Source organism: Meleagris gallopavo, chromosome 20, assembly GCF_000146605.3.
Source record: "Meleagris gallopavo isolate NT-WF06-2002-E0010 breed Aviagen turkey brand Nicholas breeding stock chromosome 20, Turkey_5.1, whole genome shotgun sequence".
In the NCBI taxonomy this organism is placed as follows: Eukaryota; Metazoa; Chordata; class Aves; order Galliformes; family Phasianidae; genus Meleagris; species Meleagris gallopavo.
This window is the reverse complement of record NC_015030.2, coordinates 301,341-315,307: the sequence shown is the minus strand read 5'-3', so window position 1 is coordinate 315,307 and position 13,967 is coordinate 301,341. Positions and strand designations below refer to the sequence as shown.

The 13,967-nt window shown below is 36.8% G+C and overlaps 2 protein-coding genes across 3 annotated transcripts in view; one reads left to right on the top strand and one right to left on the bottom strand.

The window, feature by feature from the left end:
• Nucleotides 1-13,967, top strand: part of LOC104913726 (myosin-7-like) — a 448,286-nt gene that overhangs the window by 188,446 nt on the left and 245,873 nt on the right. The window lies entirely within an intron of this gene.
• Nucleotides 115-12,396, bottom strand: DHRS7C (dehydrogenase/reductase 7C). Of its 2 annotated transcripts, none has more exons than XM_010721168.3 (7): nucleotides 12,240-12,396; nucleotides 11,611-11,766; nucleotides 8,880-8,992; nucleotides 6,851-7,061; nucleotides 4,779-4,895; nucleotides 3,573-3,728; nucleotides 115-3,093 (listed from the first exon to the last, which is right to left on the bottom strand). In XM_010721168.3, the coding sequence occupies exons 2-7, from the start codon at nucleotides 11,762-11,764 to the stop codon at nucleotides 2,885-2,887; spliced, it is 960 nt and encodes a 319-aa protein (XP_010719470.1). In that variant the 5' UTR covers nucleotides 11,765-11,766; nucleotides 12,240-12,396; the 3' UTR covers nucleotides 115-2,884. The 2 variants fall into 2 exon arrangements, with proteins under 2 accessions (XP_010719470.1, XP_010719471.1); XM_010721169.3 differs by having other exon boundaries at nucleotides 4,803-4,895; nucleotides 12,240-12,395.

Genomic DNA, 13,967 nt, shown 5'->3' with positions numbered 1-13,967 from the left:
TGCCATCTGAACTAAACGTCCCTTCTTTTAGTTTAAAGCCATTGCCCCTTGTTCAATCACTACAATCTCTGGTTAAGCTTTGTTGTAGGCCTCTTGAAGCACTTATAGGAGAAATGAAACAGAAAACTTTGTATTAAATAAGACATTTCCCTAAGGAATAAAAACAGTTCAGAAATGTCAGTGGAGAAACCTTGTTTAAAAAAAAAAACAACAAATCCACAAGATTATTGAAAAGTGTGACCCATTTAAAAGGTCACTTAATCCTTCTTTTTCCCCAGGCAGGATAAGCCAAAGCTACATTGCTTTTTTACAGATGCTTTATTAATCTGTTCTTTAATGCCTCCAAAGACAGGCATTCTAAAATCTGTGACAATTTATCCTTAATGCTTAACTATTCTTAGCAGAAAATTCTTACCCTGCAAATCTCCTTTGCAGTAATTTTAGCACTTTGTCCTGCAGCAACAGAAAGGGAGAACAGTTTAGTTCTATGCTGTTGGCAATATATTTATGTATTTGAATACTGTTCAGATATAACTTTCTTTTGCTTTCTAGTTTCAAAATTTCTTGATGCTTCATGCATGTTATTTTAGCCTTTGTTATTCTCACAGTTTTCACTTTCGTTCCGTATAATGTTCAATGTTTTTGAAGTGGTTGAAATAAACTAAGAATTTCTGCTGATATTTAGGAAGTGCAAAAGGGAGCAAAAAGATTATTTAGCTTATTTTAATGGTAGATCTACCTGGGTTTACAGCAAAGTACATTAATACACATTTAGCTGTGAGGTCCAGATTCCTTGACCCTTTTCTGGAGAAACTGCCCAGTTATTTCATATTTTGTCTTTGTGGAGCTGAGATTTTGCTATTGCTGAGGCATAGAGTCAAGTACATCAGAGACCACACTACAGCTCTTTTGTTTAAGGGAACAGAATTCTGATGAGGAAAAGAATTATATACAAAATGGATGTTTGACTTCACTATTAAGGAACATATATTCAATCAACAATAGAAGCTCAGACCTCCAAAAGAAAACAGATTGAGGTCCAGTGGGTAATGCAGAAACTCACTGCTTATGACTAATTGTGAACAACGTCCCTGACTGAAGTAGATGAATTTTTGCTTTTTGAGAACAGAGCAACTGGACTTGTGATATAAGAAAAGGTTAATTTCTCCCAGATAGGAATATTTTTCTTTGCACTGAGAATTTCCTTTCACATTTAGTGATTCTTACTGATAGGAAGAGGCATATTAGTGCAGCTGGTATTAGTAACTATATGAGTAACTGGCCTTTGCTGTAGCATTAAATGTAGCTTGGCTGCATACTTTAAGAGTATAAAGGGGTTCAGCAGATAAGGCATTTTGCCAAGATTTGCAAAAGAGCAGGTGGCCACTTACAATCTCTGTTTGCATTGATGACACAAGAGATGCAAGAGGAGGGTTTAAGAGACTAAATTTAAGCTTTCAGATGTGAAACTTAAGATCAGAACACCTCTGCTTTGGCTTTATTTACATTCTGGTTCATCTCAAAGGGTAAGAAGAAGTAAGTATTGAACTGGAAAAGTATGATAGGGAAGAGAAGCCTTGTAGCTAGGAGTGAGATAAATTTGGTGATCTACAGAATTTACCCAACTGACATGAATAGCATTCATGCTTACACTGGATCTGCTGCATAATAACCTCACATAACAGAATGAATGGGGGAACTCAATTTTCAGTGGCCATTAGAAAAGCATCTCAAAACTAGGATTTTGTAAAAAACATGCAGAAGAAAAGCGCAGGATAGTAATCCAGGAAATATATGTAAGCCTGTTTATGAATACAGAGTGTTTATCTACCTTGAATACTGCATGCAGCTGTGGCCTCTCCGTCTTAAAACAACAACAACAAAACAAACAAACAAACAAACAAAAAACAACAGTAAAACCCCAAACAGATAAGCTAGGGAAGGCGTAAAGAAAAATACGAAGAAAAATCTGGAAGTCTCCAAAAGAGAGGGCAAATTGACACCAGGGCTCTTCAACTTGGAAAACAAGTAACTGCTTGGAAAGTATGATGGGTATGAATGACAGGGAGTGAACAAATTGAGAGTGATTTTTGTAGGAGTAGGAGATATCAGAAGATATTATCTGACATCAGATTTAAAGAAAGCATAAATGAATATGTTTTTAAATGTATGATGAATTCCTGTCTTCAGGGATGGAATATTTTAACAAGAATTTGAAAATACTTGTGCAAAAAACAGACAGAAGGGATAGTTTAACAAGATGCAGAGACGGATGCATTGTGTTTATGTAGCAGATTGTGAGAAACTAGAAGATTCTAATCAGCAGGGTTAATCTGTATTTTTGCCCCATTCTTGTATTTTTGCATATGTTCTGGGGTCCTGTCACAGCTGAGATATTGAATTAGGTAAGCTCTATTTGGAGGTCAATATTTGAATATCCGTTACCAAATACTAACAAAAAACTGTATCTGGAGAACAATGTGATGGGGCTGCAATGCCGTTTTCCATTAATTTGTATACCTCTGTCTCTCACATCTCCTTCCATCCCAATCCTTTCATTCCTGTAAGTCTCCATTAATCCTAGCTCTGACAGATTATTCTGATAAGTTGTTACAAGTCCCCAAAGCTTTGACCTGTCCATTTATATTGAGAATTGCTCTGTAACAACAGTAATGGAGTTCCTATCAGATTTTCCCTTGTCATATTCACTAAATCCAGAAGAGTGGAAACCTCACAGATGATAGGGTGCCAGTGGTAGTGAATCACTGAGATACTGGCAGGTTTAGGGTAGCAGCCTCCTGTTTTATTCCACCCATACTAGTAGCAGAAATGATATTTCAAACATAAACATTTTCCAGGTCATTAGCAGGGAAAAGAAACAAAATCAATTTTCTTGTTCTGTCTTCAGTTTTTCCCTAATCCCTGAGGCAACAATGGCAAAAAACACTTCAGGGAAGAAGGTGCGAATGTAAACTGCTGCTCTGGGTATAGGGTTGGCCATCAGCACCTCCTGCTTCTTACTGCTCACTGTGCGCAAGACTTCCTCTGCCACCTCTGCTGGGTGCACACCATAAGTCACCTTTCTGAAAAAGACTGAATCAAAGAGAGAGGAATTAGAAGTACAAACAGGCAGGCACAACTGAGGGAACTGTGGTGAGAAGACAGACAGCTAGTACATCAGTCCAGTTAAGTTCATATAAACTTTCATTTCTTTACCCTCTCCCTTCCCTTCTTTTGTACTTCCTAACCAACCACTCTAAGATTCTCCCTAAGGGAAGAAGCAACCTGAGCACAGCTGAAATCTCCCTTGTAACATTCACACTCTTCTCAACCTTCATTCTCCATGCCATGCTGTATTTTTTTCTCACATGATGTTGTTCCTTTCCGTATATCTCCTCTTTTTAACATATTCGTCTGATCTCTTCAATCTCTCTTTCCTTTTATTCTCCTAACCTGTTCATCTTACTGTCTTTTCCGTTTCTTTCCCCGTGCTCTTTTCTTCTTCATAAGAAAAGCTTCCATACATCTATACAGAACTCATCCAATGTCTGTCTTGTTTCATCAAACCTTACATTTCCAAATTGATGCCTCCCAATTGCCAGGTGCTGGCTGATGATGGTATGAACAGATGAAGGTTGGATTGACAGTGCTGACAGAAATATCAAATTCTTCCATTTCTGCTCTAAGACAATCAAAAAAGCCTACAGCAGCATGTTTAGAAGCAGCATCTGAAAGAAAGAAAAAACACGTGGATATTTGGATGTATGGATTTAGATGTTTGAGGAATTCCATGAAACAAAAATGTTTAGAACATTATCTGGAAATGATTATCCAATATAGACAAAAGAATAGTGAATAACTTCACTCAGTGAAATTATCTTATGACATATTTAAAATAAACAGAAGAAACAGAATTTACAGGTAAGTTTTGCATAAGGTATATATATGAACCTCTCTATGCATGTGAGAAAGCATGTCTGGATTTCCCCATCGTAAATATTAAGTCCTGGGTTAGGAGTAGTTTCTCTAATATCTCTACAGTTTGAAAACATCTTTAATAGACAGACAGTTGTCTCTGAGATGAGTGTCCACCCCATCTGATGCTGTAGTTTGTGACACATTAGTAAAATGCAGTAAAATACACAGATGTCTCTGGTAGACAAGTTGTGTATTTTGCAAATAAATTCGGCCTTGGCCCTGCAGCAACAATTCTATATGTTTTCAATATTAAAGTTTACATTTATAAACTTATATAAAAATAAGAATTTATGTTTATAAACTATATTTATTAAGTTAATATTTTAAAAATTAAATAATTTATTTCTTCTTTTGTTCTGCATGGCCTTTTTTTTTCCTTTTCACTTTAATTAAACCACTCCTTATCTATGAGTCTCTTTTTACAGTACCTTGTTTCTCTGTTCTTTTAAGGAGGGGGAGTGAGAGAGGTGTGGTGAAGCTTAGCTTTCTATCAGTGTGAAGCCACCACAAGATATTAGAACTACAGGCTCATTGTTCCCTGAACCCTTCCCAAGAACTTTAAAAATTTGCTATCACATTCAATATGTATGTATCCTCAAGCACCTAGGCAAAAGTCATGTTTCAGAGTACTTTTAACTATTTTTTCTTGAGTTTGACTTTGAAAATGTTTCAGTCAAATACATTATTAATCATTTAATTAAGAAGGCTGGAAATTACCACTTTTAATAACTAAATATATATACATTAAAATGAATGTTATGTGAACATTTTTTTGAATTTATGAATTCATAAAAACATACCGTATGAATGAACGTATAACTTACAAGCTGCACGAAATGGGACTCCTATTTTTCCTTGAATACTATTAATTAAAACTATTTGGCCAGTTCTTCTAGAAATCATGTTGGGAAGAATGGCTGAAAAAAGAAATTGAAAGAAAAAGCTAAATAAGTAAAAGAGCTTAATATCTTCAGAGAAAAGAAATGACAGGTAAATTATGGTTAGCAAAACTTTAATGAACAGTAAGATCATAGAATCATAGAATATTCCAAATTGGAAGAGACCATAGCGGTTATCAAGGACACCTCCTGGCTCCACTCAGCACCATCCAAACCCTGTGGCTGAGAGAGATATCCAAATGCTCTGTGAATCCAGCAGCTCAGACCCATACCCACTGCCCTGGTAGCTGTTCCACACACACCATGCTCTGGTGCAGAATGTTTCCCTAACCCCTACCTGATCCTCCCCTGATGCAGCAAACCAAAGTACCTCATCTACTCCTTATACGCCTTGCCCTCCAGCACAGAGCAGAGTGTGATGATCCCTTTCCTTGCCAGTGTAGCTATATTTTGCTTAATGCATTCTAAGATACGGTTGGCTCTTCTGGCTATCAGTGCACACTATTGTCTCATATTCAAGTTGCTGTCAATCATAACCCCTACTTTCTGTGGCTCTATTTTACAGTCTCTCATCTCTCAATTTACATACATATCCAGGATTAATCCCATCCCAGGGGCAGGATCTGGCACTTACTACTATTAAAATTCATTTAATTGGTGATTTTTCATCCTTCCACCTTTTCTCTGCAAGGCCTCTTTACCTTCAAATGAGTTGATGGCTCCTCTCAATGTAGTGTTGTCACTTAGCTTATCTTCAAACTAAGTCATTGATGAAATTGTTAAAGAGAACTGGCCCTAAAGTAGAGCCTTGTAGAATCCTGCTAGTTACTGACTACCAGACTGATGTAACTCATCTACTATAACCCATTGGGCCCAACTCGTCATCTAATTGTTCATGCATTGCATTATGTTTTTGCCTAATCATATGCTAGACATTTTGTCCAGAAAGATACTGTGAGAAACGGCATCTAAGGATTCACTGAAATCCAAAAAGATAGCACCAGCTGGCTTCCTTTGGTCAACTAGATGGATGTTCTTGTCAATAAAAGGAAATTGGGTTAGTTAAACAGGACCTTCCCTCATGAACTTGTTTTGTCTGTGACCAATTAATATGTTGTCCTTCAGGCATTTTTTAATATCTCCCAGCATAATTTTCTCCATAATTTTACAAGGCACTGAAATGACACTTTCATCTTGCCCTTCTTAAAATTGGAGCAACATTTCCCAGCTTCCAGTCAACTGAGACCATTCCAGATACCCAAGATTGTTGAAAAGTAATTATGACAGTTATCACAATGACATCAGTCAATTCTCTGAGTACCCTGTGACCAACAACTGCATTGTCTCTCTGGTATTTTTCTATAATTGCTAAAACAATTTTCCCCATAATTTTACCAGGAACTGATGAGTCACCATCTTGTCTGACTGACCAGTAGTAGACTTCCATAATGACATCTACTTATTTGCTTGCACTTAAATCCTTATCCAGAGGCTTTCAAATGTGTCATTGCCAACTGCAAGCTCTGTGCAATTCAGCCCCTCCATCACACACTACTCCCCACTTTTGCCTGCACTGTCAGTCCCCTCTGAGGAGATTGTAACCATCTGCTGTGACACACCAGACTCAGGACTCTTTCCACTGGATATAGCTTGTACTAATTGTATCACAGCTCTGAGATGGAGTCAAAATTTTATAGTAACAAAGGCAGCAAGTACAGAACTGAAGGAGTCACTGTAAGGAAAAACAAGCAGACAAAATTTTTTTCAAACACCTACTAATATATTTCCAAGCCTGATTTATTTCCAGTCTGATTTTGAACTTATTCATTTCAATTGCAGCCCACTCATGTTCACATGATTCTGTTTGTAGTGAAGAAGGCAAAGTTAAATGCTAAAGCATCAGAATAATGCCAGTGATTTGGATATTAAACTTTAAGTTGTGACAGGAAAAAAAAAGGAAAAAATTAAAATACCTTTGGTTAATGTTATAGGTCCAAAATAGTTGGCATCCATTATCTTTTTATCAAGTTCCAATGAAATGCTCTGCACTGCTCCTTTTACCTTCATACTTGCATTGTTGATGAGTATATCCACACAACCATAGCAATTCAGGATTTCCTTAGCTACGTCTTGAATGTAGTCTATGTCTGAGATATCCAGAAGAACGAGCTTTGGTGTATATGTCTAATAAAGGAAAAAAATATTCAAGGATTTGAATCATGGCACAGTTTTTCCATATTGTGAGAACAGCCTTTTGCATAACTTGAGTGGATAGAAGCTGAAGGACAGGAGGCCTGCATGAATGTAAGCTCAAGAACAAACGTGGAGGCCGCGAAACTGCGAGACTCGTTGTCAAGAGAAGAAAGCAGAACAGATGTCCTGTTGTTGAAGATAAGATGGCAAAACAGATGCCTCAGTGTAACATCAGTGGGAACCAGTTTGGGCTACCCTTCTTAAAAGGTTGGAAATTTACAGTGAGAATTGCTAGCCTTCAATTCAAAACCACCAAAGATGTTAATCATTTCTTGGAGTTTCTGCCCATGTCCTTGGAATGCAATGACTATGTATGCCCTTAAATATGCAGTTGCTGCTTCTCTTTGTGTGCATGTTGGTGGAGCGATCCCCATGCACCCGGTACTGTAATAAAGGAATACTTGCTCATTGACATGTCAAGTTACTTTGTCAGTTTTCTTGACTTCAGATTCCTTATATATAAATTATTTTCTACTTACGATTTCTATTTATTCTTAAAAACAATAAAATTTACCACTGTATCTGAAGAAAGTGCATTATCATTCTTACAAAAATCTTGATTTGTTCCTTTAACCCACTCTGGAAAGAGGGTAACTCAGTAATAGGTACTCTTATACTCTGAAATTCAGATTCAGGTGCATAACACCTTGGGAAGAGTAAGTTGGAATAACTGCATCCAATGAATGCAGATAAATACACATGGGATGAGTCCTATCCTCTCTCTTTTTATAAACAGAACTCTGTAGAAATTTGCTGCTCAGAGAACCTACGTTAAAGAGCTTTGAGAGATGATTTACGTATATAAGAGGAACTGAATTTACAGGGGAAATTGGGAGGTGGGAATAGTTTTTTTAACTATAGGTAATCCAAACTACATGTATTGTTTCTTTCAAAGATGTAGATTTTATCAGCTACAGCATAGCTGTATAGAGGAATGAACTCCGAAAATTTTCACTTATTACTATGCTGAAGTACATACAGGTCCCTTAGTCATACTTAATGATTTTTCCTAGTTGTTTACACAAATAAGCACAAACACAGTATTTCTTTATGCAGATGAATGAAGCTCACTGAAGAAAAAGGGTGACATGCAAATATTTGTTGGTCTAGTGACAAATGGCTATGTAATTTATACACTTATACTACTTATGCTCTGAAATGAGTCTGATCACAGAAGGAAAGATTTTCCATGGGCACCAAAGAAACACCTCCCAAAGAACTACCTCTGACAGCATGGGAAGCCTTTACTGGTCTTGCATCTTTATTTGCATGCTTAGTCAGTGGTAATGAGAGAAGAGGACTTGTATTTATGTGCTCCCATAGCCTGCAATCTGAGAACTCTCCCAAAGTAGTAGAAATATTTAAGATTAATGAAATCCTTGGAACCATCTCCTACTTCTTGAATACTAGATATGCGAAATGGAGAACTACATCTGAATTAACATGTAAATCATTCTACCTCACATTTCTAGTTGTCTGGCTTTGGGCAGGGATTCAATGAAAATGCAGGTCCACTCATGAGCTTTTGATCTTATTTTTCACATTTTTTGACATCGTGCTCTTCAAAACTGTTCCTCTCTTTCTCTGAACTGTGCTGGGTGTATTTTGTGGATGACCAAAATCACTGCTGGTGTCTGAATCAAGCTCCATGTAGATCTCATTTTAGTGGATTTAAAAGCACTTTTTGTACCTGAACAAGGTTTTTACCTCAAGTTGTCAATTTTCAGAGCACTGTGAGGAAACACTTACTGTACTGGGGTCTGCCACGCTAATTAAAGCATCATACAAGGCTTCCAACTTCTCCCATGTTCTGCCACACAACACAAGCCTTGCTCCTCCTGAATGAAACACTCGAGAACATTCTAGGAGAGAAAGAAGTTCAAAAGAAATAATAACAATAGTAGCAATTTGATTATACCTATTTTAGTTGAAATGGGAGGCTTTTTTTGCTAATGATGTTGAATCATTCATTAAAAATTCATTAATTTTGAAAGGATAAAAATATGAAAAAAAAAAAAGAATTTCCAAAAAGCAACAATATAAATGAGTAATAAATGAAATTTTATGAATATTTTTACCATATTAAGGTCATCACAATTAATGGTATAGCATGATGATACTGTTTAGTTATAGTATATAATTAAGAAAAGAACAGTATGACAGTTAATGGGTTAGAATAAGGAAAAAAGTTTTTGTCTTTCTTCCTTAACTGCCTCCACCTATAAGTACAACATAATGAAAATCATACAAAAATGCATTTATGATGTTGTTACATATCAAAATCTCATGTTGCCCACAACAATACCAAGACACCAACCAATCCCAGAATGCAGAAAACTAGTTTTGGGCACTGTCTTCATGAAACCTTCAGGTACATGAAACTCATCTACAACTCTGAGAAAGAACGGTACATAGAAACTTAGCAGCCACTGCCCTACAATTGAGATGAAATAGTAACTGGAAGGTCTTTCTTACACAGACCCTTATCATTCATCAATCCTACGCTCTTCCCAGGACTCAGTGGAGGCAATGGGGACAATCCTGAGCTACCTCTGGTTCAGAGAAGATCCCTGAAGCCTTCCTGTGAAGATCACTGAGAAATTTCTGTGTACACTAAGATGGAACTGCTTTCTCTACATACAGACAAGGACATTGTAGACCAAGGATTCACAACAGTTTAAACTGTCTCTGGAGAAGATTCTTCTTTCTTGCTAATGCAAGTGAGCTGGAATGGTACTTTCCTCGAACTGGTGGCTCAAAGAAACTGGCAGTCAGAACTACTGTTTCTCATGCCTTAGCATTAGCCTGAAATATCAGGTTGAAGCTTTTTGATGGTTCGTGTCTGATTTTCTTCTCTAGCTGATGAAGGGAGAATAGATTCTTCACTGTGCTACCAGTTTGATCAGAGAAAGGCTTTTTAAAATATGGACCACAGTCACCTCAGGGACATCTTCAGGGATTAATTGTCAGTTGTACTCCCGGAGTGGTCGTAGGGTGCCTGGGAAATGCAATCTGGTTCAGCTGAACTGAAGCAGTGGTTCTCAGTTTGGAAATATGTCAAGATTGTCCTTGCAATGAGGAAAAGTACTCGCTTGTCTTTTTTTATCACTTGTAATATAAAATGTATTGCAAATAGCCTGTAGGCATGACACAATGAACACACCGCCTTAAATCAGAAGATCTGCTTTAGGTGCAGATAGACAACTAGCTGGCAGTGGGTTATGTGTGCTGGCAGGATTGGAAATTAAAAGGTCTTTTCTTTTCATTATTTATTTTCTGTTTAGATCTTCAGAATGCCTTCAGCCTTGAAAACCTTATATTTGGTCCCTAAATTAAATCTGTATGTCATTTGCATATTCAACACTGGAATGACCTTACAATAACTCTTGCTTTTCCCACCTCTTTGATTTGGTTTGCTTCCCATGACCCTTCTTAAACAGGCAACATTATCCACTCTTCAAAAATATTTTTCTTCATATTTCAGTAGCTGCAGGATAATCCAGATATTCTTATATGTTCTTGGATTTTTTTATTTCAATATTAAAATCTTAATATCTGTATGGAAGTACTTATATAAGCCTTCTGGACCCAGGTTCCTACTTTTATAAACCTTTTCAGTGGAAACTCCTATTTATGTAATGTTTGTGTTTCACACAGTTGTATTTTCATGAATTTTTTTCATTCCTTTTTAGAATAGAAAAATTTTGTGATTTAAAAAGATTATTTATAGCTACACCAATATTTTTCTTCTTAACTTAACAGGGCAGATTTATGAACAAAATTCATGAACAAGATTATTTTGTGAACAACAGCAGAAGGGAAACCAGTGATGCATTCCTCTGGACTCTTTTGAGTTACAGCACTGAAAAAAGCCCAGGAGTCAAGTTTAATTAGGAGTCATACTGAAAACATCTTCATCCTTTTTTTTGTTACTTTTTAAACTTTGACAAATGTCTCCATTTGTCCAGAAATTCTAGCATGTGGAAAAAGGAATTTTGCTGTTGCCTAAGATAAATTAACTACAACATATCCTTTCTTTTCTTCCACTGAACACATCATCACACATAGTCAGACCTCCCTGTTGGAGGTTCTGGAGGATATCAAGGGAAGAAGAGTAATACAGGTGATTGAGGGGCAGCAATTTTCAGGGAGAGAAGAGTGAGTACTGTCACAGAGAACAGAAAAAGTGGAAACATTTAAGGGCTTAAAATGAACAAGTTACAGAGAAAGGTGACACCAGTTAATGCTGATTTGCTGCTACTCTACAGTGACAACTTATAGTATTATATCTCATAGTAGCAAAATGCTAAAAATAGCACTTGACACGGTTATAAAACCTCCTACTCTGTTCCGTAAACTCAAAGCCCTGCAGTTCCTGAAAGTTCATCCACGGTTCCTGTATCAGAGATTTTAGAAGTACACTTAAAAGTCATAGACACTGTTCAGTTCTCTGACACTGAGAAGAAAAGAGACAACTCACCCTTGCCTAGTCCAGAGATGGCATCTGTGATCACCACTACCTTGTTTTGCACTGCTGATTTGGACACTAGCCATATGAGTGTCTGGTAAATATAAATGATTCCACTGATCCCAAGAAGAAGCAATGGTAGGGCAAATACAGCAAGAATACCCATATCTGTGGAAAACAAGAGTCCATATTAAAGTAATAGTAACTATAAAATGAACTCAAATTTTCAAGTTTCTCTTATCTACAAAAGCAATGTTTGCATATATAAAAAGTCAGTAATCCCAGCATAACAAACACATGAAGCTGTGGGAATATTGTCTTGCAATCAGCAGTTTCATATTAACGTATGTTAATAAGTCCTTTTGCTTGTTTCTCCATTTTCCTCATTATTTCACATTCTAATGAAATATAGATTTCTAGATTAAAAATGACTCTGTGTTTACAAAACAGAATAAAATTGTAGTTCAAATATTGCCTTTTGGAAAAGTATAGGATAAAATATAAGATTAAACTTTTTATTATGTGGCTACTATGGGGAAAACAGATAAAAAGCTTTTTATACTAATTTCAAGTAAAGCATATAATAGAAATGATTTCTGTTCTGAAAGATATAGGAAAAAAGAAAAATCAAAAATACTTACTATGACCATGTAGAATCCTGGTATGGATAAATACTCTTTGCAACAAATTTTTGTATTATGAGTTTAATTAAAGTCCTTCAAGATTTTCATTGAAGATTGCATTAGTTTAGGCTGCTTGCCCTTTGTGAGAATGGCTATGTATAGCCTGCAGCTGTGGCAGGGGGACTTCAGAAGTAAATATAGTACCTACAGTGTGATTCACATGCTTGACTGTTTAGTTCAGCAGGCTAGAGAGTCCTGTGAAGGCTCTATGTACAATATCAAATCCACTGTGCAGTGAAGCATTTGTCTTTCTGTCTTCTCTTTGTTTGCAGTTGTTCATAGGACTATCTCAGTTTCCCATCTGAGGTCTTCAACTAACTTTATAAAAAAAACAAACCCAAAACTTCTATATCAAATGCATGATGATTATATGTTTTAAAAACAACAAAAAGAACTTTCAATTTGAAATAGTCACTGTTCTACAGTATGAATCATGCATATGCACTGGAAAAAGGTCTCCAAGCAAGCTGGCTTTGGGAGCTAATGTTTCATAACAAGCCAAGAGCTGCTGCTGGACAGCAGTGTGCTTGCAGGGGGCATATGCTGCTTTTCAGACTTGGTATTTGTAAGGTAGATGTATATCTTTTCCAGTAATTTCAGGATCTTATCAATTTTAGCTTATCACCTCTTGCATTTTCTTCAAAGATGCAATGTTTATTAACCTGACTGACTCAGTTATGGGATTCCAATTGGGATTGCGGAGGAATGTACCATGAATCATTTAGAATATTTTATCACAATCTTATGAATGTAAATGTTAACAATTGGATTTAATACTCCTGTTTGTTTGTGTAATTGGTTATCTAAATTCTACAGCGCAATTCTCAACTCCATGACAGAATGACAAGATTAGAAACATTACTGAATCATTGATATTGGGGTGTTGTTACAAGGAGCAAAGATGTTATTATTGTCTACAGGTACAAAATAGTATCAGCTTTCAACAAATGGGAGGAGTAGAAAGTTGTTTAAGAGGCCATAAGGAGAAGACTTATCAACAGTTAATTCTATCTAGCTCTAGAAGCTAACAACATTGGAAATAAAGACACATATTCCTTTCTGTGACAGTTGGATCTGCCTGAGGAGGAATGCATGATTTAAGATTGCCAAACCAAAGAACTATATAATGGGCATCTGTGAGGCCACTGACATGGTCTCGCATGATATTCTTCTCTATAAACTGTACAGATACGTATTTGAAGGGTGGACTGTTAGATGGATAAAGAATTGGGTGGATGGCCGCAGACAGAGGGTTGTGGTCAACAGCTCTATGTCCAGATGGAGACCAGTAATGAGCAGTGGCCTCCAGGAGTCTTTCTTGAGAATGGTACTCTTAAAAATCTTTATCAATGACCTAGACAGAAGGATCAAGGGCACTCTCAGCAAGTGTTCTTTGCAAAGAACTCCAAGCAAGTGGTGTGGTTGTCATGATAAATGGAAGGAATACTGCCCAAAGGGACCTTAACATGAACTGAATGAGGTTCAACAAGGCCAAGTGACAGGTGTTACACCCGTTTTGGGGTAATCCCAGATATGTGTACAGAATGATAAAAGTACTAACTGAGAGTAGCATTGCAGAGAATGACTTGGGGAGTTCTGGTGGATGAAAAGCTGGACATGTGCAAGCAGTATGTCCTTGTAGCCCAGAAGGCCAACTGCGCCCATCAGCAGAAGAGTGGCAATAGG

Bases quoted from the DNA above. Each gene is read 5' to 3' on its own strand.
- DHRS7C (XM_010721168.3), bottom strand. From the start codon at position 11,764: ATGGGTATTCTTGCTGTATTTGCCCTACCATTGCTTCTTCTTGGGATC. The intron at 4,896-6,850 runs GTATTTTAATTT...TTCTTTTTTCAG, and splicing joins ACCTATAACATTAACCAAAG to CCATTCTTCCCAACATGATT. The intron at 3,729-4,778 runs GTATGTTTTTAT...TCTTTCTTTCAG, and splicing joins GTTATACGTTCATTCATACG to ATGCTGCTTCTAAACATGCT.